We start from the raw sequence: 26,323 nt of genomic DNA on the forward strand, positions 1-26,323 counted from the left end.
TTTCCAGGATTTCACTGGAGACCGACGTGGACGTTACGAAGAGGCGTACGGTCGAAGATATCCTAGCTGCGTCACTCGTCGCTTCTCCTGACGCCCTGCGTGAGACACACACAGGGACGCGGGGACACTTTTTGCGTGCGCGTGATTGTAATTCGCTTTGTAAGTACGTACGTACGGTGGATTTCTTTCGCACCGTACATAGCGCACCGCCCGAATCGGAGTTGCTCAGTTGGTGTTTGCTGCTGAGGGTGTGATTGGTTAATTTTCTCATTCCCATTGCTCTGTGCCCCCTGCATTATTCCCGTTCCGCTGTAAAGCGCACCGATGCCCACTTGAATGATATTGGCACGGAAAATAAAGATTGATTGATCGATTGACTTGATCAATCAATCTTTATTCTTGATTGTGAATGCTTTGTTTGATTTTTGATTCTGAATGCTTTGTTTGAGACATTTGCTCGTGAATTTACAGAGGTCACACTCCCTGGAGCTGTAGCCCCAGCCATGCCAAGCCCCCCCTCACCTCTTCATAGAGCGGTACACACATCACACACACACACACGTATATACATACACACACACACACACACGTGTACACACACACACGTGTACACAACAACAACCGCCATTCGCCACTAAGTGGCGGTGATGCCACCACGACGCTTGTGCCAGGCCATGTGCACCTTGAGGCCACGTGAAGTGTCGAACGCCCGCTGGCAGGAGGTCACGGGGCAGACCCAGGTGCCACGGGCCGACTGACTGAGATGACTGGCTGGTGCACCACCTGTGCCCCCTACTGTGCCAACCCGCTGTGCTTTAGCCACCCGGCGCTCCACTCGTTGTGAGCGTCGCTCCTCCGCCCTCCGTTGTTGTTGGAGGGCGACTGCCTCCAACTGCCCAGTAGCATCCTTCATGAGCCTCCTCCACAGAGGCCGATCTTGACACCGCTGGTACCAGTCATCGGCAAGTCCACTCAGCTCCACGTCCTCCTGTACCACATCACTCCATCTCTTCTCTAGCCCGTGCCGTGCCCGTTTAGCCCCCTCGATCCGGCCGAACAAAAGCTGTTTAGCCATGCGGTGGCTGGGCATGCGGGCTACATGACCCAGCCAACACAGCTCTGACTGCCGGAGGAGCTCACACACACACACGTGTACACACACACACGTGTAGTAACACACACACGTGTACACACACCACACACACGTGTACACACACGTGTACACACGTGTACACACACCACACACACGTGTACACACGTGTACACACACCACACACACGTGTATAAACACGTACACACACGTGTACACACACCGCACACGTGTATATTTGGAGTTTGCATGTCTATCGCTCTCTCTCCCCGTGGTTGCGTGGATTTCTCACCGCGTCTTCCGGTGTTTCTCTCCGCATTTAGAATCAACGTCGCGTGTTTTAGAGTATTTGGCCGCTGTAAATTTCCGCGTAGATGATGAAAGGCCACTTGGTTTGGCTAACATTTGTGATGGCCAGGTCGCTTCTGAAAGAGAAGCGACCTTCTTTACTGTACTGCGTGCTCCGCGTCTCTGCCGCCTGTAGGATGACAGCATGGACAGCCCCTTCCACCTGGCCCCCCTCAGCCCTCAGGAGGTCGCCCGCCCCCCCTATCGACGACGCCGCCGCCGCCTCTTCATCGACGACGTCATCCAGATGCCGCAGGACGAGATGAGGGCCCAAGTGGACGGGCCCCAACGCGCGCTGCAGCCGTTTGTGAGTAACGCCGTCACCGTAGTAGTGAGCCGGTGGGTGGGTGGGTGAGCGGGTGGGTGGGTGGGTGAATGAGTGGGCGGGTGAGTGGGTGGGTGGGTGAGCGAGTTAGTGGGTGGGTGAGCGAGTAGGTGGGTGGGTGAATGAGTGGGCGGGTGAGTGGGTGGGTGTGTCAGCGAGTAGGTGGGTGGGTGAATGAGTGGGCGGGTGAGTGGGTGGGTGGGTGGGTGAGTGAGTGGGTGGGTGGATGGGTGTGTGAGCGATTAGGTGGGTGGGTGAATGAGTGGGCGGGTGAGTGGGTGGGTGAGTGAGTTAGTGGGTGAGCGGGTGGGTGGGCGGGAGAGCGAGCAGGTAGGTGGGTGAGTGGGTGGGTGAGTCTCAACTTTTTATTGAGAATCACGGTGTGAAAATGTCTGTGTGTTAATAATGATATTGATGATCATGATAGCGATGATATCATGTTCATGATGGTGTCGATGATGCGATGTTAACGGTGGTGTTTGTTTTTCTCAAATCCAGGTTCCAATTGAGCCGGAATCCATTCAAAGGAATTCCGTCTCTTATCTTTTCAGAAACCCGGCATCAGGTAAACTATCTGGATGGTGATTACTTTTTCCATTTACTGTCATCATCGTCGTCAGAATCTTTATTTTTCCAGGAAAAATAAAGATTCTGACGACGATGATGACAGTAAATGATTTTTCCAGGAAAAATAAAGATTCTGACGACGATGATGACAGTAAATGATGATGGCGACAATGATGATGATTTAAAAAAAAGATTGGACCAAACAAACTTAACTAAAACTACGAGCTAATTTTATTTTACCAGGTAGGGCCCACTGAGCTATATAGGTTTTTTTCAGCAGCGACCTGGCCGCAAATGATAGCTTATTTCGTGGACATTTCTAGCAGCCAAACACGATGAGCGGGTGATGTTGCCTGGAGAAAAACCCACGTGACCACAGGGAAAGAGCGAGAGAGAGAGATGCAAACTCCAAATATACAGCAGGCGTAAGGGTCGGGATGGGAACCCCACGTCCTCCCGTGTGACAGGCGAGGTAGTGAACATCTAGCCACCGCGGCGAGATTTCAGCAGTCTGGCGGAGACCTCGACGTGACCGGAGAAATGGGCGAGCGACCACGGCAGTAGTAGCGATAGAAGAGAGACACGCAGGCGAGTGACCACAGGTGGGCGGGCGACTCGGCAGGTGGGTGGGTGAGTCGTTGAGGGGGTGAGCGAGTGACTCTGTAGGTGGGTGGGTGAGTCGTTGAGCGGGTGAGCGGGCGACTCGTTAGGTGGATGGGTGAGTCGTTGAGCGGGTGAGCGAGTGACTCGGCAGGTGGGTGGGTGAGTCGTTGAGCGGGTGAGCGAGTGACTCGGCAGGTGGGTGGGTGAGTCGTTGAGCGGGTGAGCGGGCGACTCGGTAGGTGGGTGGGTGAGTCGTTGAGCGGGTGAGCGAGCGACTCGGCAGGTGGGTGGGTGAGTCGTTGAGCGGGTGAGCGAGTAACTCGGTAGGTGGGTGGGTGAGTCGTTGAGCGGGTGAGCGAGCGACTCTGTAGGTGGGTGGGTGAGTCGTTGAGCGGGTGAGCGAGTGACTCTGTAGGTGGGTGGGTGAGTCGTTGAGCGGGTGAGCGGGCGACTCGGCAGGTGGGTGGGTGAGTCGTTGAGCGGGTGAGCGGGCGACTCGGTAGGTGGGTGGGTGAGTCGTTGAGCGGGTGAGCGAGTGACTCGGTAGGTGGGTGAGTCGTTGAGCGGGTGAGCGAGTGACTCGGTAGGTCGGTGGTTGAGTGGGTGAGTAGTCGACCGGGTGAGTGAGTGAGTAACTAGAAATTCTTCATTGAGCGTAGTTCCTGGGAACAGCAACCACGGTAGTAGCTATAGAAGAGTGATAAGGAGGTGAGTGACCGCTGGTGAGTGAGTGACTGAGTAGGTGGGTGAGTGAGCAGTTGAGAGGGTGAGCGATTGAGTGAGCAAGTGACTGGGTGGGTGTGTGAGTAGTTGAGCGGGTGACTGAGTGGGTGAGTAGTTGAGTGCGTGAGCGAGTTGACTGGGTGAGTGGGTGAGTGATGGAGTGAGCGAGTGACTGGGCGGCTGGGTGAGTAGTTGAGCAGGTGAATGATTGAGTGAGCGATTCCCGCTCAGGGCCAACTCCCCACCCCCAACTTGGTGTGCCACAGTCCCGGCCTTCACAGGCGGCGCTGCTACTCGCTATAACAGCACTTGCCCCATCGGTCTGTTAAGGCCATACTGGGGGATCTTTGTGTCAATTCTGCCACGTCTGTCCTAGGTAAAGGCTGCACGGAGGGGAGGGCTGTGTGGTGATTCTTCGTCTTGGCTGTGTGCAGGCTGGCTGATGGCCCCTCTACGTGAGTTGTGGGACAGGGCGGCTGTCCCGCCAGTGTCCGCCAGAAGACGGCCGCACGCCCCCACCGCGTCTCCCTCGTCTGTCTTAAGCGAGACCGAGGTGGGTGGGTGGGTGGCTGACATTCGTGGCCGGGTGCCTTGTGAGAGGAATATTCGGCGTCGATTGGAGCGGCTGACGCTTTCTTCAACGGCACGAAAGAACACGGGCGGGAAAACAACTCACTTTCGTTAACAATAGGAAATGGCTTTTCCGGTTTTAATTCAACAATGAAAATGAGGGTGCCTGTAAAGTGCGGCAGACGCCATGCGGGACGAAGGCGCACGAGTGTCGGTTCAAGGAGAGTTATTGAATAGCCTGAGAGACGACAGAGATCTCAGAATAAGAATATTTATTGAAACTGGAGGATGAATCCGATAAGCCATAAAGCTCTTTCGCCGCAGATGGCACAGGATAAGAACGTTACAACAACAACAACAAACAGCACAAACGCACCATCGGCGTGCAACGTGCAAGAGAGCTAAACAAATCACTGGGACACAGACAAATTCAACTCAACCATCCCCAACCCTGGCAGACACAGCCCACCGAGGTTTACACTTATTGGCCAAATGCGACCTGGCCACAAATGACAGCTCGACAAAGCGGCTCATCATTTGGACATTTATAGCGGCATGTTTATAGGTGTGGAGGGAAAGCTGCGTCGTACTGCAGGGAAAGTGTGCAGACCATGAAGTAAACCGTAATACAGGTTTTTTGGGTTGGATCGCGTTTGATATATAAACGTAAACCCACCACCGCCCGACAGCCAAGGAGCAAGGTTTGTCACGTAAGCAGAACATGCCAATTCGTTACCATTACAGCACACTGGTGTGCTGTACTCGTAACGAGCGGTGGCGGGTTTAACGACACATTATATTTTGATTTAAAGCTTTCGTGACTGCAGTAAAAGAAATAATATTATTTTGTTGTTTCCCTTCAACGTGACTTTACCGAAAGAACTAAGAATATGACACTTTATATATTTGCGCGATCCAACCCAAACAGACCTGTGTTATGGATGATGTCTGTCGCGAAAGCGTCGCGCGTGTTTCAGACGCTGAATTAAGTCGGGAGAGGATGCAGGACTGAGGATTGACGTGGACGAGAGAGAGAGAGAGAGAGACGACGCCGTCCTGAAGGGAGGACGTTGAGAAAGAAGTTCATCATAGACAGTAGCAGGAAATGTGAACGTCAAAGGAATCTGTGCACTTGGGAAGTTTCCCGACACGGGACAAAGACTGCATTAAGGAGTAATGGCGGGATTCAATAATGTCTGGAGAAGCGAGCAAATCGCCTAGAAGACCACACTGAACATCTCCAGAGTGCGCGTGCTCAGTGCAGCTCTCCTGTGTGCCTGCGAGGCTGGCACATTGAAAGAGACTGACAGAGATAAGATGTTGGGCACTCGGAATGTACGGCTGCGGCTGCTGCTGCTGCTGCATCGAAGCTGCACCCGAATGAGTGGCCGACGTAGAAGTAGGAAAAACGTTGCCACACAGAAGAAGAAGAAGACTACGACCCGATGATGATGATGATGATGATGCAGTAGTGAGATGGAAACTGACACTATTTGATGGACGACAGCAGGAAGAATTAAAAGCGTGTTGTTGGTCAAGATAATTGTAAGGAACTCCAGAGGGGGGAGGAAGAGCTAAGGGGAGAGTGTTTCGACGACCACGACATCGCAGATGGGTGCCAGAAAGACGTAGGCCCATTACTTGAGCTACTTTGGCACCGCAAGCCGTCGAGGAAAAATGGAAACGACCAATGACGAAAATGCGCAGTGGACGCACCGACGTACTGTGATGCTGTCTGAGCCATCGATCGTCACGACGATGATGAAAAATGAGAGAGAGAGAGCCATTGCGACTCTCCCCCCAGCCTAAGACGAGAAGACTCCTCTCTCACACAACGCAGCCGCCTCGCGTGTGACACGCGCTTACGCAGCGCCATTTTTAAATAGCGCCTTAGATTAATGTACGCTTGCACTAATTTAATATAATATATTAATGTACACTTGTACTAATTTACAGTAATATAGATTTAATATAGATTAATTTACGCTTGCACTAATTTAATATAATATATATTAATGTACACTTGTACTAATTTACAATAATATAGATTTAATATACATTAATTTACACTTGTACTAATTTAATATAATTTAGATTTAATATAGATTAATTTACGCTTGTACTAATTGAATATAATATATTAATGTACACTTGTACTAATTTACAATAATATAGATTTAATATAGATTAATTTACACTTGTACTCATTTTAAATATAGATTTAATATACATTAATTTACACTTGTACTCATTTAATATAATATATTAATGTACACTTGTACTAATTTACAATAATATAGATTTAATATAGATTAATTTACACTTGTACTCATTTAAAATATAGATTTAATATACATTAATTGACACTTGTACTAATTGAATATAATATATTAATGTACACTTGTACTAATTTACAATAATATAGATTTCATATAGATTAATTTACACTTGTACGAATTTAAAATATAGATTTAATATACATTAATTTACACTTGTACTAATTTACAATAATATAGATTTAATATACATTAATTTACACTTTTTAGCTATGCGCTCCAGCGCGTTGGCCACTAACAGCACTTGCCCCAACAGTCTGAAGGCGATGGGGGCGTCTTTGTGGAATGCTTTCTGAACTGAAATTCACTTCTGCACTTCTGAGTGGAAGGCGATTCTGATTCATGATCAAGGTTTTTACATCCAGCATCAACGGGCGATTTTCCAGAAACGAATCAAACTTACTCTGGCAAATCGCCAGATGATGCTGGTTGGTGTAGTTACCAGCGAAACTTCACGGCACTCAAATTGTGAATGTTGTAGATTTACTCTCCAACACACCGGTGGGCTGAAGTAGCAACTGATCATACCTACGCGATCTAACCCAAAAAAAACTTTAGTAATAATATTGGCCGCAAAAGCCTACAACGTGTTAAACTGATGCTGATTCAATTGCGCACTCCCAGAAGGATGGCTGTGTGGATTATGGAATGTGTACAAAAAAAATAGCTTTTAAATGTTTTTCTATTTTTAATGTAGAGGGACAGATTAGGAGAAAAGATGTCGACTCTCATTTTATTTTATGTGCAGGTGGTGAGAGCACAAGTGGAGAGGAGCACCTTGCTTGGAGTCACCGGAGGTGAGCGGTGGTGATGTTGGCGGTAGTGGTGGTGATGGTGATAATTCTAGTGATGATTGTGATGATGATGATGGTGGTGGTGGTTGTGATGATTCTAGTGATGATTGTGATGATGATGGTGGTTGTGATGATAATATAATGTAATCCGATAATGGTGGCGGTGATGGTGATATGATGTGATAATAAAATGGTTATGATGTGGTGATGGTGTTGCTACCCATGTTAATGATAGTAACGATGTTGACCGATGATGTTTTACAGAAGGAATAGAGTCTGTGGATGGGGAGAGCATCACTTCTGCAGAAATTGATAAGTACGTGGAGTAATTCATCCAACAACAACCGCTGTTCACCACCAATTACCGGTGACATCAACCACGGTGATTGTGCCAGGCTAGGTGCACTTTCAGGCGATCACGTGGAGTGTCGAAGACTCATTTGCAGGAGATCACGGGATAGACGCAGGTGCCATGGGTTGACTGGCTGAGGCCGAGGCACCACCGGTGTGCCCCAACGTCTCTGTTGGGAGTCTATGGGTCTCTGTGTGTGATGAGTCTATGGGTCTCTACTGTGTGGTGATTCTATGGGTCTCTGTGTGTGATGAGTCTATGGGTCTCTGCTGTGTGATGAGTCTATGGGTCTCTGTGTGTGATGAGTCTATGGGTCTCTACTGTGTGGTGATTCTATGGGTCTCTGTGTGTGATGAGTCTATGGGTCTCTGCTGTGTGATGAGTCTATGGGTCTCTACTGTGTGGTGATTCTATGGGTCTCTGCTGTGTGATGAGTCTATGGGTCTCTGCTGTGTGATGAGTCTATGGGTCTCTGCTGTGTGATGAGTCTATGGGTCTCTGTGTGTGATGAGTCTATGGGTCTCTGCTGTGTGATGAGTCTATGGGTCTCTGTGTGTGATGAGTCTATGGGTCTCTACTGTGTGGTGAATCTATGGGTCTCTGTGTGTGATGAGTCTATGGGTCTCTGCTGTGTGATGAGTCTATGGGTCTCTACTGTGTGGTGATTCTATGGGTCTTTGCTGTGTGATGAGTCTATGGGTCTCTGTGTGTGATGAGTCTATGGGTCTCTGTGTGTGATGAGTCTATGGGTCTCTGTGTGTGATGAGTCTATGGGTCACTGTGTGTGATGAGTCTATGGGTCTCTGCTGTGTGATGAGTCTATGGCTCTCTGCTGTGTGATTAGTCTATGGGTCTCTGCTGTGTGATGAGTCTTTGGTTCTCTGTGTGTGATGAGTCTATGGGTCTCTGCTGTGTGATTAGTCTATGGGTCTCTCCTATGTGATGAGTCTATGGGTCTCTGTGTGTGATGAGTCTATGGGTCTCTGTGTGTGATGAGTCTATGGGTCTCTGCTGTGTGATGATTCTATGGGTCTCTGCTGTGTGATGAGTCTATGGGTCTCTGCTGTGTGATGAGTCTATGGCTCTCTGCTGTGTGATGAGTCTATGGGTCTCTGCTGTATGATGAGTCTATGGATCTCTGCTGTGTGATGAGTCTATGGGTCTCTACCATGTGATGAGTCTATGGGTCTCTGTGTGTGATGAGTCTATGGGTCTCTGCTGTGGGATGAGTCTATGGGTCTCTGCTGTAGGATGAGTCTATGGGTCTCTGTGTGTGATGAGTCTATGGGTCTCTGTGTGTGATGAGTCTATGGGTCACTGTGTGTGATGAGTCTATGGGTCTCTGCTGTGTGATGAGTCTATGGGTCTCTACCATGTGATGAGTCTATGGGTCTCTGCTGTGTGATGAGTCTATGGGTCTTTACTGTGTGATGAGTCTATGGGTCTCTGCTGTGTGATTAGTCTATGGGTCTCTGCTGTGTGATGAGTCTATGGGTCTCTGTGTGTGATGAGTCTATGGGTCTCTACAGTGTGATGAGTCTATGGGTCTCTGCTGTGTGATGAGTCTACGGGTCTCTACTGTGTGATGAGTCTATGGGTTACTACAGTGGGATGAGTCTATGGGTCTCTACTGTGTGATGAGTCTATGGCTTTATGTCCCATAGACTCATCACACAGCAGAGACCCATAAAATCACCACACAGTAGAGACCCATAGACTCATCACACAGCAGAGACCCATAGACTCATCACACAGTAGAGACCCATAGAATCATCACACAGTAGAGACCCATAGACTCATCACACAGCAGAGACCCATAGACTCATCACACAGCAGAGACCCATAGACTCATCACACAGCAGAGACCCATAGAATCACCACACAGTAGAGACCCATAGACTCATCACACAGCAGAGAGCCATAGACTCATCACACAGCAAAGACCCATATAATCACCACACAGTAGAGACCCATAGACTCATCACACAGCAGAGACCCATAGACTCATCACACAGCAGAGACCCATAGAATCACCACACAGTAGAGACCCATAGACTCATCACACAGCAGAGACCCATAGACTCATCACACAGCAGAGACCCATAGACTCATCACACAGCAGAGACCCATAGACTCATCACACAGTAGAGACCCATAGACTCATCACACAGCAGAGACCCATAGACTCATCACGCAGCAGAGACCCATAGACTCATCACGCAGCAGAGACCCATAAACTCATCACACACAGAGACCCATAGACTCATCACACACAGAGACTCATCACACAGTAGAGACCCATAGTCTCATCACACAGTAGAGACCCATTGACTCATCACACAGTAGAGACCCATAGACTCATCACACAGCAGAGACCCATAGACTCATCACACACAGAGACCCATAGACTCATCACACAGCAGAGACCCATAGACTCATCACACAGCAGAGACCCATAGACTCATCACACAGCAGAGACCCATAGACTCATCACACAGCGGAGACCCATAGACTCATCACACAGCAGAGACCCATAGACTCATCACACAATAGAGACCCATAGTCTCATCACACAGCAGAGGCCCATAGACTCATCACACAGTAGAGACCCATAGACTCATCACACAGCAGAGACCCATAGACTCATCACACAGCAGAGACCCATAGACTCATCACACAGCAGAGACCCATAGAATCACCACACAGTAGAGACCCATAGACTCATCACACAGCAGAGACCCATAGACTCATCAGACAGCAAAGACCCATAGACTCATCACACAGTAGACACCCATAGACTCATCACACATTAGAGACCCATAGACTCATCACACAGCAGAGACTCATAGACTCATCACAGCAGAGACCCATAGAATCACCACACGGTAGAGACCCATAGACTCATCACACAGCAGAGACCCATAGACTCATCACACAGCAGAGACCCATAGACTCATCACACAGTAGAGACCCATAGAATCATCACACAGTAGAGACCCATAGACTCATCACACAGCAGAGACCCATAGACTCATCACACAGCAGAGACCCATAGACTCATCACACAGCAGAGACCCATAGAATCACCACACAGTAGAGACCCATAGACTCATCACACAGCAGAGAGCCATAGACTCATCACACAGCAGAGACCCATATAATCACCACACAGTAGAGACCCATAGACTCATCACACAGCAGAGACCCATAGACTCATCACACAGCAGAGACCCATAGAATCACCACACAGTAGAGACCCATAGACTCATCACACAGCAGAGACCCATAGACTCATCACACAGCAGAGACCCATAGACTCATCACACAGCAGAGACCCATAGACTCATCACGCAGCAGAGACCCATAGACTCATCACGCAGCAGAGACCCATAGACTCATCACACACAGAGACCCATAGACTCATCACACACAGAGACCCATAGACTCATCACACAGTAGAGACCCATAGTCTCATCACACAGTAGAGACCCATTGACTCATCACACAGTAGAGACCCATAGACTCATCACACAGCAGAGACCCATAGACTCATCACACACAGAGACCCATAGACTCATCACACAGCAGAGACCCATAGACTCATCACACAGCAGAGACCCATAGACTCATCACACAGCAGAGACCCATAGACTCATCACACAGCAGAGACCCATAGACTCATCACACAGCAGAGACCCATAGACTCACCACACAGCAGAGACCCATAGACTCATCACACAGCAGAGACCCATAGACTCATCACACAGCAGAGACCCATAGACTCATCACACAGCAGAGACCCATAGACTCATCACACAGCAGAGACCCATAGACTCATCACACAATAGAGACCCATAGTCTCATCACACAGCAGAGGCCCATAGACTCATCACACAGTAGAGACCCATAGACTCATCACACAGCAGAGACCCATAGACTCATCACACAGCAGAGACCCATAGACTCATCACACAGCAGAGACCCATAGAATCACCACACAGTAGAGACCCATAGACTCATCACACAGCAGAGACCCATAGACTCATCACACAGCAGAGACCCATAGACTCATCACACAGTAGACACCCATAGACTCATCACACAGTAGAGACCCATAGACTCATCACACAGCAGAGACTCATAGACTCATCACAGCAGAGACCCATAGAATCACCACACGGTAGAGACCCATAGACTCATCACACAGCAGAGACCCATAGACTCATCACACAGCAGAGACCCATAGACTCATCACACACAGAGACCCATAGACTCATCACACAGCAGAGACCCATAGACTCATCACACAGCAGAGACCCATAGACTCGTCACACAGTAAAGACCCATAGTCTCATCACACAGCAGAGACCCATAGACTCATCACACAGCAGAGACCCATAGAATCACCACACAGTAGAGACCCATAGACTCATCACACAGCAGAGACCCATAGACTCATCACACACAGAGACCCATAGACTCATCACACAGCAGAGACCCATAGACTCATCACACAGTAGAGACCCATAGACTCATCACACAGTAGAGACCCATAGACTCATCACACAGCAGAGGCCCATAGACTCATCACACAGTAGAGACCCATAGACTCATCACACAGCAGAGACCCATAGACTCATCACACAGCAGAGACCCATAGACTCATCACACAGCAGAGACCCATAGAATCACCACACAGTAGAGACCCATAGACTCATCACACAGCAGAGACCCATAGACTCATCACACAGCAGAGACCCATAGACTCATCACACAGTAGACACCCATAGACTCATCACACAGTAGAGACCCATAGACTCATCACACAGCAGAGACTCATAGACTCATCACAGCAGAGACCCATAGAATCACCACACGGTAGAGACCCATAGACTCATCACACAGCAGAGACCCATAGACTCATCACACAGCAGAGACCCATAGACTCATCACACACAGAGACCCATAGACTCATCACACAGCAGAGACCCATAGACTCATCACACAGCAGAGACCCATAGACTCGTCACACAGTAAAGACCCATAGTCTCATCACACAGCAGAGACCCATAGACTCATCACACAGCAGAGACCCATAGAATCACCACACAGTAGAGACCCATAGACTCATCACACAGCAGAGACCCATAGACTCATCACACACAGAGACCCATAGACTCATCACACAGCAGAGACCCATAGACTCATCACACAGTAGAGACCCATAGACTCATCACACAGTAGAGACCCATAGACTCATCACACAGCAGAGACTCATAGACTCATCACAGCAGAGACCCATAGAATCACCACACGGTAGAGACCCATAGACTCATCACACAGCAGAGACCCATAGACTCATCACACAGCAGAGACCCATAGAATCACCACACAGTAGAGACCCATAGACTCATCACACAGCAGAGACCCATAGACTCATCACACAGCAGAGACCCATAGACTCATCACACAGCAGAGACCCATAGACTCATCACACAGCAGAGACCCATAGACTCATCACACAGCAGAGACCCATAGACTCGTCACACAGTAGAGACCCATAGTCTCATCACACAGCAGAGACCCATAGACTCATCACACAGCAGAGACCCATAAACGCATCACACGGCAGAGACCCATAGACTCATCACACAGCAGAGACCCATAGACTCATCACACAGCAGAGACCCATAGACTCATCACACAGCAGAGACCCATAGACTCATCACACAGCAGAGACCCATAGACTCATCACACAGCAGAGACCCACAGACTCATCACACAGTAGAGACCCATAGACTCATCACACAGCAGAGACCCATAAACTCATCACACAGCAGAGACCCATAGACTCATCACAGCAGAGACCCATAGAATCACCACACGGTAGAGACCCATAGACTCATCACACAGCAGAGACCCGTAGACTCATCACACAGCAGAGACCCATAGACTCATCACACACAGAGACCCATAGACTCATCACACAGCAGAGACCCATAGACTCATCACACAGCAGAGACCCATAGACTCATCACACAGCAGAGACCCATAGACTCATCACACACAGAGACTCATAGAGTCATCACACGGTAGAGACCCATAGACTCATCATACAGCAGAGACCCATAGACTCATCACACAGCAGAGACCCATAGACTCATCACACAGCAGAGACCCATAGACTCATCACACAGCAGAGACCCATAGACTCATCACACAGCAGAGACCCATAGACTCATCACACAGCAGAGACCCATAGACTCATCACACAGCAGAGACCCATAGACTCATCACAGCAGAGACCCATAGAATCACCACACGGTAGAGACCCATAGACTCATCACACAGCAGAGACCCATAGACTCATCACACAGCAGAGACCCATAGACTCATCACACAGCAGAGACCCACAGACTCATCACACAGCAGAGACCCATAGACTCATCACACACAGAGACTCATAGAGTCATCACACGGTAGAGACCCATAGACTCATCACACAGCAGAGACCCATAGACTCATCACACAGCAGAGACCCATAGACTCATCACACAGCAGAGACCCATAGACTCATCACACAGCAGAGACCCATAGACTCACCACATTCCCGTTTGTGTTACCCAGGTTTCCCAGAGCCTTGGTTCACGATGTGGTGATGGAGGCGGCGGTGCCGGAGGAGGTGGATATGATGGAGGCTTCAGTGGAGGAAGCTTCCCCTGCAGTCGCCCGCTTCCCCGCGGTGCCCTCGCGCTCCCCCACGCCTCCCGCCAGGGTTCGATCCCCGCTCCAGGCGGCGGAAGCGGCGGCGGCGGCGATGCGGAATCAGCTCCTGCAGTGAGTCAGAATCAGGAGATTCTTTTTTGTTATTATTATATATACGGGAGGAGGAAATGTCACAGGTGTGCAGTGAAGGGGCACGGGGTCAGAACGTCATAAGAACAAACAATACGGAAAACTCGATAGCAGTGCAAAGCATTGGAGAGGTAAACACATCACTTAAAAAAAATATGTACAAATTACAACTGCACTGTTTTTTATCTTGCCAGGTAAAGCCCACTGAGGTGCCGTTTTGCATGTGTGTAAGATGTTGCGTGTTTGAGCTGCCGCTCTCGCTCTGGCCCCTCCCCCCCTCCAACCGTATTTCCTATTTAAGCTTCTGTTCATCCCTCCGGCCTCCTCCACCCCCTCTCTCTCTCTCTCTGCCTCTCTGTCCGTCTTTCCTCCCTCCTTACCTCTTGGTGGACTTGTATATGTATTTCTACTGACCGTGTACCTCGTATTTTTCATTCTATCTATGCTGGTATGTGCAATCCAAAGGTTGAACACGAAATTTAACTCTCTTGTGAAATTCGTGGTCCGCCAGGAAGTGTCTAACTGTGTTGTTGGCCTGACAGGATGTGCTTCACATAATGTTTTTTCAGGTTTGTTGAATTCTCGTCTCTCATCTTTTTGTTGTATTTACCTCCGTGATTTGTTCTTGACACCTGATGAAGATCGCTTGCGTTGTGATCGAAACGTCGTGATTGTTTTTTGTTTTAATATATTTTTTTTGTATTTCTACATACATGACTTTACCGAAAAAACCAATGAGTGCCCACTGAGGTGTTTAGGGAAAAACTGAAGGACAAATCCACCGCTACCACAGGGAGAGAGACAAACTCCAAATATACTGCGGGCGTCAGGGTCGGGGTCGAACCCACGACCTCCTGTGTGTCAGGCGAGGTAGTTAACATTCTCGTCACTGGGTTCAATCCCCACCCTGACACCTGCTGCTGCTGTATATTTTTGAGTCTGTGTCTCTCATCATCATCACGGTGGCTAGGAGTTGTTAACTACCTTGCCTGGTCTACAGGAGGTCGTGGGTTCCATCCTGGCCCTGACGATGCCTGTATACGGGCATGTATGTATACGTATGTGTGTATGTTGAACCTCTTTCACACCGTACATAGCCAACTGTAATAATCAGAGGTTGCGGGGTGAAGGACAACAAACTACGGGGCTCTGTGTGAGTCTATGGGTCTATGCGTGAGTCTATGGGTCTCTGTGTGAGTCTATGGGTATCTGTGTGAGTCTATGGGTCTCTGCGTGAGTCTCTGAGTCTCTGTGTGAGTTTATGGGTCTCTGTGTGAGTCTATGGGTCTCTGCGTGAGTCTATGGGCCTCTGTGTGAGTTTATGGGTCTCTGTGTGAGTCTATGGGTCTCTGCGTGAGTCTCTGAATCTCTGTGTGAGTTTATGGGTCTCTGTGTGAGTCTATGGGTGTCTGCGTGAGTCTATGGGTCTCTGTGTGAGTCTCTGGGTCTCTGTGTGAGTAGTCTATGGGTCTCTGTGTGAGTAGTCTATGGGTCTCCGTGTGAGTCTATGGGTCTCTTTATGATGAGTCTATAGGTCTCTGTGTGAGTTTATGGGTCTCTGTGTGAGTCTATGGGTCTCTGTGTGAGTCTGTGGGTCTCTGTGTGAGTCTCTGGGTCTCTGTGTGAGTAGTCTATGGGTCTCTGTGTGAGTCTATGGGTCTCTTTGTGATGAGTATATGGGTCTCCGTGTGAGTCTATGGGTCTCTGTGTGATGAGTCTATGGGTCTCTATGTGAGTCTATGGGTCTCTGTGTGAGTCTATGGGTCACTGTGTGATGAGTCTGTGGGTCTCTGTGTGATGAGTCTGTGGGTCTCTGTGTGATGAGTCTGTGAGTCTCTGTGTGATGAGTCTGTGGGTCTCTTGTGTGATGAATCTATGTGTACTCATACTCTTTGGTTTTTCGGTAAAGTCACGTAGGTAACATAAAATGAAAACAACTAAATTAAATCACGACGTCTGTGTGTCTTTGTGTGATGAGTCTATGGGTCTCTGTGTGAGTAGTCTGTCTCTGTGTGATGAGACTATGGCCACCTGCCCCCTCGTGTACCACCGTGCCGGCCTTCATAGGTGCTACTCGCTAACAGCACTTGCCATAACAGTCTGTTAAAGTCTATATGGGGGGTGTTTGTGTGTGCGTGTGCACAGGCGCATCGAGGAGTTGACACGAGAGACGGATGACACACTTATGTCCCTTCTCATCCCACATGACCGCACAACACGTGGCATGGCAGCTAGAGTCTTCAATATGTGTTTGGGTAAACTCAACACACACACAGACACAACACACGTACCACACACACATATACACACAACAACAACAACCGCCATTCGCCACTAAGTGGCGGTGACGTCACCACGACGCTTGTGCCAGGCTATGTGCACCCTGAGGCCACGTGAAGTGTCGAACGCCCGCTAGCAGGAGGTCACGGGGCAGACCCAGGTGCCACGGGTCGACTGACTGAGATGACTGGCTGATGCACCACCTGTGCTCCCTACTGTGCCAACCTGCTGTGCTTTAGCCACCCGGCGCTCCGCTCGTTGTTCTGAGCATCGCTCCTCCGCCCTCCGTTGTTGTTGGAGGGCGACTACCTCCAACTGCCCAGTAGCGTCCTTCACGAGCCTCCTCCACAGAGGCCGATCTTGACACCGCTGGTACTAGTCATCGGCAAGTCCACTCAGCTCCACGTCCTCCTGTACCACATCACTCCATCTCTTCTCTAGCCCGTGCCGCACCCATTTAGCCCCCTCAATCCGGCCGAACAAAAGCTGTTTCGGCATGCGGTGGCTGGGCATGCGGGCTACATGACCCAGCCATCGCAGCCTTGCCCGCCGGAGGAGCTCACCGATGGGACCTTGCCCAGATCTTTCAAGGATTTGTGAGCGCCTCACACAATCCAGTCTGGTTAAACCCAGGATGGATCGTAGGCAGGCCAGCCTAAATGTTTCTAACCGGCGAAGATGTTCCATTAGGGGGGTCCACGTTTCACAAGCGTAGAGAAGGGAGGGAATGACCGTGGCCGAGAAGACCTGACGCTTAGTGCGGAGCGACAGACCAGGTAGCTTCCACACAGCGTTACGCAACCGATGAAAAGATATTGCCGCTCGACTGATTCGGAGTGAGACCTCTGCTGTTAAACTGGAGCCGGTCATAAGCACACTGCCCAGGTATGGGAAACTCTCCACTCGCTCCACAACTGCCCTATCACCGATTGGGATTTGTGGGGGTGTAGTGTCCGATGGTACAAAATACCCAGGCAGTTGCTTAGTTTTGGTGGGGCTGATGGTAAGGCCCCACCTCTTAGTGGCACGCTCCAATCTCAGCAGCGGCGTCTCCAACTCCTCCTCTGAATGAGCAGCTATTACCAAATCATCAGCATACATGACGTGGTTGAGCAATAGGGAGCCATCCCTTGACCGCACCCGGGTATCGATCAGCCTCCCATTATATCTGTACCATATGGAGATTCCCCCGGTACAGCTATTGAAGGCTTCACGAACTATGTGGTCAAAATAGATGTTAAATAATGTGGGAGCCAGAGGACATCCCTGTCGCACCCCAAGGTGTACAGGGAATGGCTCTGACTCCCGGCCACATAGTTTTACCCGGGCCCGCTCACCATCATGAAGGTCCTTAATGATCATGAGCAGAGGGTCAGGTACTCCAAAAGCACGAAGAACAACCCAGAGCCCAGACCTACTGATGGTATCATAGGCCTTGACCAGGTCAATAAAGCAGAGATGTAGGTCTTTTTGGAATTCCCTACACCTCTGCTGTAGCAGACGGACAGAAAATGTGGCATCTGTGCAGGACCGCCCTTTCCTGAAACCGCATTGGGGCTCCGCAAGCCTCTCCTCAGCGTGCCTGGCAAGGCGATGCTGACTAATCCTTGCCAGGACCTTTCCCGGCACACTGAGGAGTGAAATGCCCCTGTAGTTGTTCCAGTCTGTGCGGTCCCCCTTCTTAAAAAGGGGGACCACCAGGGCATCCTTCCAATCCTGCGGAACCCATCCAGTGGTCCAGACTGTTATGATGTCATATAGGGCAGTCTGTGCACAAACGCCACCCTCCCTCTGCATTTCGCTTGGGAGATCATCTCTGCCCGCTGCCTTTTCTGGTGTCAAACTCCAGATCGCCCTCAGTACTTCCTCAACAGATGGCACCTCAGCCAGCCACTCGCAGGGGGTGACTTCTTCCAATATTTGAGGCACCACAGCCTCAGCAGGGTCATCCTCACTTTGTGCCACGATGTTTTCCTGGCTGAGGGATTTTCCCTCCCCCAGGACCTCACAGAAATACTCAGCAAATCTGCAAACCTGTTCCTGGGGGTCGCAGATTGGATCTCCGTTTTTTCCCCTAATGATGGTAATAGGTGTGGCGCTGCAGGTTACTTTTTTGATGGAGTTAAATAGAGATTTGTGATCACGGGCCACTGAGGCAGACTCCATCTCCTCAGCAATCCGCGACCACCACCCATCCTTGCAGCGCCTCACGGCTCTCCGAACCTCCGAGCGAAGGCTGCGGTAAGCCTCCTCATTCTCTGACGTGGGATTTTGTAGCCGATGACAGTGGGCCTGTCGCTTTTTCTCAACCATCCTGAACACCTCTGTCAGCCAGGGTCTCTGGGGAGGTCTGGACTGCATACCCAAAGCAGCCATTGAAGCTGCATGAGTCACAGTCCTCAACCTCGCCCATTTCCCCTCGACGTCAGGAGGAGTCGGGGACGATGCCAATCCCAGCCGCAAGCGATGATGAAATTCTCGCTTGCAACTTTCATCAGATAACTGAGACCAGGCCACTTTAGGTTGGAATGGGGTCCTGGGTGTACACCCACCACCGGAGTGGAAGAATGGCAGGCGCATCTTACAGATGACTAGTCGATGGTCAGAGGGCAGATCAGCTCCACGGTAGGTCCTGGTGTCAAGGACATGGGCTCGCATCCGCTGGTCCGTCACTATGTAGTCCAGCAGATGTTCTTGCTTGGACCTGGCATGCATCCATGATGTTGTGTGGATGCGCCGATGCTGGAACAGCGTGTTGGTAATTACAAGCCCATGGGCTGCACAAAAATCTAGCAGCCTCCTACCGTTGTTATTGAGCTGATCTGGCCCATGCCCTCCAATCACTCCAGACCAGGTGCCAGTATCATGACCAACTCGGGCATTGAAGTCACCCAACATGATGACTCTATCCCGAGGGGCTACTTTAGCCAGCACCTCTGACAGGAGGTCATAGAAGGCATCTGACTCATCGGCTTTGCCTGCATCTCTCCACGGATGTTCATCTTCGGTGGGGGCATAAGTAACCACGACCACCATTCCTCGCCTACGGTTGATGGGAAGGCGAGCCCAAAGTAGCCTGGGGCTTACAGCTTCCCACACCTCACCGCCACGCTCCCACGCCCCCTTCATTCTTTTGTTCAAAAGAAGAGCCACACCCTGTTGTTTGGCAGTCTCCTGCCCCGAGTAGAGGACTGTCCACCCCTCATGGTGGCAGGAGCCAGAACCGGTCCACCGGACCTCCTGAATGCCACATAGATCCAGGCGGTACCGGTCCAGCTCCCGACAGAGGAGTGGCAGCCTCTCCTCCTCAGTGAGCGTTCGAACATTCCACGTGGCCACCCGTAGTGGTTTTTCGTTGTTTCTGGAGAAGCCCCGAGGGTAGATATTCAATCTCCTGGCTCCGCCAATTGGGGTTTGGCCAGGAGACGTCATAGACGCCTGGCTCCCCGGGGCCTCCGGCACAAGCTTATTAGTTATATATTTCAGTCGTAGTTTAGTGGTAATTAATTGAAGGTGGAGGGGTTACCAGCCCCTCGCACCCGTCCAGAGCCCCCGTTTAGCCCCTGTGGTGGACACAGATGCCATGAGGGGAGGAGCCAATCGAAATTGGACCTCCCCCCACAGCACTGTCCACGACAGAGTTGCCCGTCCGGCACCGCGAGGAGGTAGGGGGTTGTTTTGCCGGACATATACACACACACACATATACACACACACATATACACACAACAACAACAACAACCGCCATTCGCCACTAAGTGGCGGTGACGTCACCACGACGCTTGTGCCAGGCCATGTGCACCTTTAGGCCACGTGAAGTGTCAAACGCCCGCGGGCAAGAGGTCACGGGGCAGACCCAGGTGCCACGGGTCGACTGACTGAGATGACTGGCTGGTGCACCACCTGTGCCCCCTACTGTGCCAACATACACACACACATATATACACACAGACCACGTACACACAACACTCACCACCGTGGTGCCCCTTTGTCTTTGTGTGTGTCTGTATGTGTGTGTCTGCGTGTCTATGTCTGTGTGTCTAAGTGTCTATGTGTGTGTGTCTACGGGTCTATGTGTGTGTGTGTCTACCTGTCTATGTGTCTACATGTCTACGTGTCTATGTGTCTACGTGTCTATGTGTGTGTGTCTACATTTCTACGTGTGTGTGTCTGTGTGTGTGTCTGTGTGTGTCTACGTGTCTATGTGTGTGTGTCTACCTGTCTATGTGTGTGTGTGTCTACGTGTCTATGTGTGTGGGTGTGTACGTGTCTAAGTGGCTGTGTGTGTGTGTGTACGTGTCTGTGTGTGTTTATCTCTACGTGTCTATGTGTGTGTGTGTGTGTACGTGTCTGTGTGTGTTTATGTCTACGTGTCTATGTGTGTGTCTATGTCTAAGTGTATATGTGTGTACGTGTACAGAACTGGCTGGGCACCGTATTATCGCTTTGGAGCAGACGCAGCCGTTTGGGGCGATCCGGATCACACGTGGACCCAACTTCACCAGCGTCCGATGAGTCCATTATAAGATTACTGATCAAACCTTGCTGGCAGTGGCACAGGAGGTGTGTTAAAGATGTTCAAACACCAAATAGACAGCACAGCAGCTATCAGCAGCTAACTTGTGGCAAAACATGCAGACACCCTCTGCTAACAATAATAATAATATGAATGTACGCATTCTCTTTGAAACTGATTAGCCTACAGCAGAGCTCCAGGCTTCTATTTGACCTCGTCTCACCAGCAATGCAAGACCAGAGCACGCCAAGATGTGAACAGTTCACGGGCAGTGCAAGTTGTCGGGGCACTTAGAGCTCGGCTTGAGCGGTTATTATCGATCCATGGAACCTTGTCAGTTTGGTGTTTGAACATCGAAACGTCTGTCAGAAATGGGGCAGAGCCCATTCTCATCGATACAATTATCAGACATTTGGATTGTTGTGCACTATTTTACATATGGCATTATGTTTGTTGCTATATTGCTTTGGTTTTACGTACGTGGTGACAACATTGAAGAAGTGTAATCTATGCGGCGTGCATTGTCGCTGAGGATTACAACGACTTTATTACATTTCTTGCACGTGTTAAAATTACTCACCTTTAGGTTTGATAAGCGAGGACACATTTAATCAGCAGCTATTAAACGTATTCTATGATATTTTCAAAAGTACGTAATAATTACGCTACATTTTAATATGTTAATAGTGATAATTAAAGTATATTTATTATATTTAATGTATTTATTAAATATGTGTATTAAATATTTTATTGATTGTTTCACACGCAAATATATACAAAGAGAATCAAACACAGCAACAACATTAATACCTCTATATGCGTACATTCTGTGAACTAAGATTCAGTACAATGAACTTGGGGTTTTTCTTACCATTATACTACACACAAAGCTAAAATAATGAAGTTAAACAATGATTAAATGCACTGAAATTAATAACTATTTTATACATTGGTCATGAATCAGAATAACATTATTTTGATTCGCTGTTTAATTTATTTACGTGAGTTTGTTTATTATGCTACTATACAGTGTAAAGTATAATATTATTTTCCGTATAGATTACCTTTGCGTAAGGTAAGTTGAAAAGTGTCTCTTAGTATTAAACGGTAAGTTACCAAGGTTAGGGGAGTGCATCCTCATAGCACGAATGTCCTAAGTTATTCTAAACTAGTCTCTATTAAATCTAAACTAGTCTCTATGAAATCTAAACTAGTCTCTATTAAATCTAAACTAGTCTCTATTAAATCTAAACTAGTCTCTAGTAAATCTAAACTAGTCTCTATTTAATCTAAACAAGTCTCTATTTAATCTAAACTAGTCTATATTAAATCTAAACTAGTCTCTATTAAATCTAAACTAGTCTCTAGTAAATCTAAACTAGTCTCTATTTAATCTAAACTAGTCTCTATTTATCTAAACTAGTCTCTATTAAATCTAAACTAGTGTCTAGTAAATCTAAACTAGTCTCTATTTAATCTAAACTAGTCTCTATTTATCTAAACTAGTCTATATTAAATCTAAACTAGTCTCTATTAAATCTAAACTAGTCTCTATTAAATCTAAACTAGTCTCTATTTAATCTAAGCTAGTCTCTATTAAATCTAAACTAGTCTCTATTAAATCTAAACTAGTCTCTATTAAATCTAAACTAGTCTCTATTTAATCTAAACTAGTCTCTATTAAATCTAAACTAGTCTCTATTTAATCTAAACTAGTCTCTATTAAATCTAAACTAGTCTCTATTAAATCTAAACTAGTCTCTATTAAATCTAAACTAGTCTCTATTAAATCTAAACTAGTCTCTATTAAATCTAAACTAGTCTCTGTTTAATCTAAACTAGTCTCTATTAAATCTAAACTAGTCTCTATTAAATCTAAACTAGTCTCTATTAAATCTAAACTAGTCTCTATTTAATCTAAACTAGTCTCTATTTAATTTAAACGAATCTCTATTAAATTCTAAACTAGTCTCTATTAAATCTAAACTAGTCTGTATTAAATCTAAACTAGTCTCTATTAAATCTAAACTAGTCTCTATTTAATCTAAACTAGTCTCTATTAAATCTAAACTAGTCTCTATTAAATCTAAACTAGTCTCTATTTAATCTAAACTCTATTAATTCTAAACTAGTCTCTATTAAATCTAAACTAGTCTCTATTAAATCTAAACTAGTCTCTATTTAATCTAAACTAGTCTCTGTTTAATCTAAACTAGTCTCCATTAAATCTAAACTAGTCTCTATTAAATCTAAACTAGTCTCTATTAAATCTAAACTAGTCTCTATTAAATCTAAACTAGTCTCTATTTAATCTAAACTAGTCTCTATTTAATTTAAACGAATCTCTATTTAATTCTAAACTAGTCTCTAGTAAATCTAAACTAGTCTCTATTAAATCTAAACTAGTCTCTATTTAACCAGAGCTCAGTGGACCTCATCACTTTATCTCTCACCACTTTATCTCTCACCACTTTATCTCTCATCACTTTATCTCTCACCACTTTATCTCTCATCACTTTATCTCTCTCATCACTTTATCTCTCTCATCACTTTATCTCTCATCATTTTATATCTCACCACTTTATCTCCCTCGTCACTTTATCTCTCATCGCTTTATCTCTCTCATCTCGTTATCTCTCTCTCATCATCACTTTCTGACCATTAAATAAAACTATTTAAAAAAATAATTACAAAAGTATTTCCGGACACAGCATTGCTGCTTTGAGAGCTATCGATGAGCTATAAAGCTCTTTTTTTCACAGATGTCCAGTTAGGCTTGGGTTGTCGTGGTTTAAGACAAGCGGAGGCAGCCGTAGCTTTCGTTACAATCTCCCGGTGCGGCACGGCAACATGGTAGGTGCAGGTGTCAGAATTACCGCCACCACCACCGTCACCACCTCCGTCACCACCTCCGTCACCACCGTCACCACCTCTACTACCACCACCACCGTCGCCACCGTCACCGCCACCACCTCTACTACCACCACCTCCACCACCGTCACCACCGTCACCGCCACCACCTCTACTACCACCACCTCCACCACCGTCGCCACCGTCACCGCCACCACCACCGTCACCACCTCCTCCACCGTCACCACCGTCACCGCCACCATCACCACCACCTCCACCACCGTCACCGCCACCACCACCGTCACCACCTCCGTCACCACCGTCACCACCTTCACCGCCACCACCTCTACTACCACCACCTCCTCCACCGTCACCACCGTCACCGCCACCACCACCACCACCTCCACCACCGTCACCGCCACCACCACCACCGTCACCACCTCCTCCACCGTCAACAACACCACCATCACGACCACCACCATCACCACCGTCACCACCATCACGACTACCACCGTCACCACTGTCACCGTCACCACCACCGCGTCACCACCACCGTGTCCACCACCACCACCACCTCTGTCCACGCAGCAGCAGCAGTGTAAATCGGTTTCACTGCAATCATCTGCAGGTGGTGGCGGCGGTGGGGTAAAGTGTGGGTAACCACCTCGCCCACCTCGAGCCGCAGATGTACTTGGTTGGCTCCTAGCAGCAGCAGGACGTGGTGCGAAACGTCGGGCATCGTGCCCAACAATACGTTGTGACCTTGGTGTTATGAATTCATTGAAAAAAAAAGTCTTAAAATACGTAAACAAGAACAACCAAAAATATTTTACCGTTGTGAGAGAGAGAGAGAGAGGTGTTATTGTTGAACTCTTTAAGAAATGAACACCAGGGTGTGTGCGCTATGAGCCGAGAGGTTTCAGAATGCCCATGTAGCCCCTTCTACGGCTCACGAGGAGCCAGACTGGGTTGGCTTGGATGTGGCAGTGGAAAAACACCACCCATACCACTCTGGCTTGGCTCGGATGTAGCAGTGAAAAAACACCACCCATACCACTCTGGCTTGGCTCGGATGTGGAAGTGGAAAAACACCACCAATACCATTCTGGCTTGACACGCATGTGGCAGTGGAAAAACACCACCCATACCACACGGGCTTGGCTCGGATGTGGAAGTGGAAAAATACCACCCATACTATTCTGGCTTGACACGCATTTGGAAGTGGAAAAACACCACCCATACCATTCTGGCTTGACACGCATGTGGCAGTGGAAAAACACCACCCATACCGCACTGGCTTGGCTCGGATGTGGAAGTGGAAAAACACCACCCATACCACTCTGGCTTGGCTCGGATGTGGAAGTGGAAAAGGGCTACTGGTGTTGATTTCAGGTTGCGCGGATCTAGGAATTAAGTGAGGAGCTAAGGCTGTTTTCCTGTTGACAAATTTGTACTTTGACTGAATAATAAATGTTTACATCTTGCCTTCAATGATTTCATTCTCTACGTCAAACAGGTGATGGTTGTCATGGTAATGATGGTTATGGTGGTGGTGATGGGTGAATTACCTACGGCCTATCGTGGGTTTAACCACAAGGCTGGATTGTGTGAGGAACTCGCAAATCCTCGAAGTCCCATCAGTGAGCTCTTCCGGTAGGCCGGGTCATGTAGCCCGCATGCCCAGCCACCGCATGCCCAAGCAGCTTCTGTTTGGCCGAACAGAGGCGGCCAAACGGGCACGACACGGGCTGGAGAAGAGATGGAGCTGATGTGGTACGGGAGGATGTGGAGCTGAGCGGACTTGCCCATGACTGGTACCAGCGGTGTCAAGATCGCCCTCTATGGACGAGGCTCGTGAAGGACGCTGCTGCTACTGAGCAGTTGGAGGCAGTCGCCCTCCGGTAACAGCAGAGGGCAGAGGAGCGACGCTCACAATAACGAGCGGAGCGCCGGGTTGCTAAACCGTATCAAGTTGGCACAGTGGGGGGCATAGCCAGTCATCTCAGTCAACCCATGGCCTCCTGTCAGGGAGCCTGGCACAGCAGCACTTATCTCAACTGATCGATGGCGCTCCCCTAGGTCGGCTCAGCCTCAAATGAGTTACCTCTCGCGAT

General features: G+C 48.6%; 1 protein-coding gene across 1 annotated transcript in view; it reads left to right on the forward strand.

The window, feature by feature from the left end:
• REC8 (REC8 meiotic recombination protein) overlaps positions 1–22,764 on the forward strand; it is a 37,183-nt gene extending 14,419 nt beyond the window's left edge. Inside the window, exons 10-19 of the mRNA XM_076054994.1 lie at positions 8–99; positions 472–536; positions 1,575–1,745; positions 2,262–2,328; positions 4,091–4,209; positions 7,311–7,359; positions 7,621–7,672; positions 14,336–14,545; positions 16,709–16,818; positions 21,264–22,764. Coding sequence (XP_075911109.1) covers positions 8–99; positions 472–536; positions 1,575–1,745; positions 2,262–2,328; positions 4,091–4,209; positions 7,311–7,359; positions 7,621–7,672; positions 14,336–14,545; positions 16,709–16,818; positions 21,264–21,358 — 1,030 coding nt within the window. The 3' untranslated portion in view covers positions 21,359–22,764. The remainder of the gene's footprint in view (positions 1–7; positions 100–471; positions 537–1,574; positions 1,746–2,261; positions 2,329–4,090; positions 4,210–7,310; positions 7,360–7,620; positions 7,673–14,335; positions 14,546–16,708; positions 16,819–21,263) is intronic.
• The last annotated feature ends 3,559 nt before the right edge of the window (positions 22,765–26,323 follow it).

The sequence above is a fragment of the Petromyzon marinus genome, chromosome 69, assembly GCF_048934315.1.
Source record: "Petromyzon marinus isolate PM22_M1 ecotype Great Lakes invasive population chromosome 69, UKy_Petmar_22M1.pri1.0, whole genome shotgun sequence".
Taxonomy (NCBI): domain Eukaryota; kingdom Metazoa; phylum Chordata; class Hyperoartia; order Petromyzontiformes; family Petromyzontidae; genus Petromyzon; species Petromyzon marinus.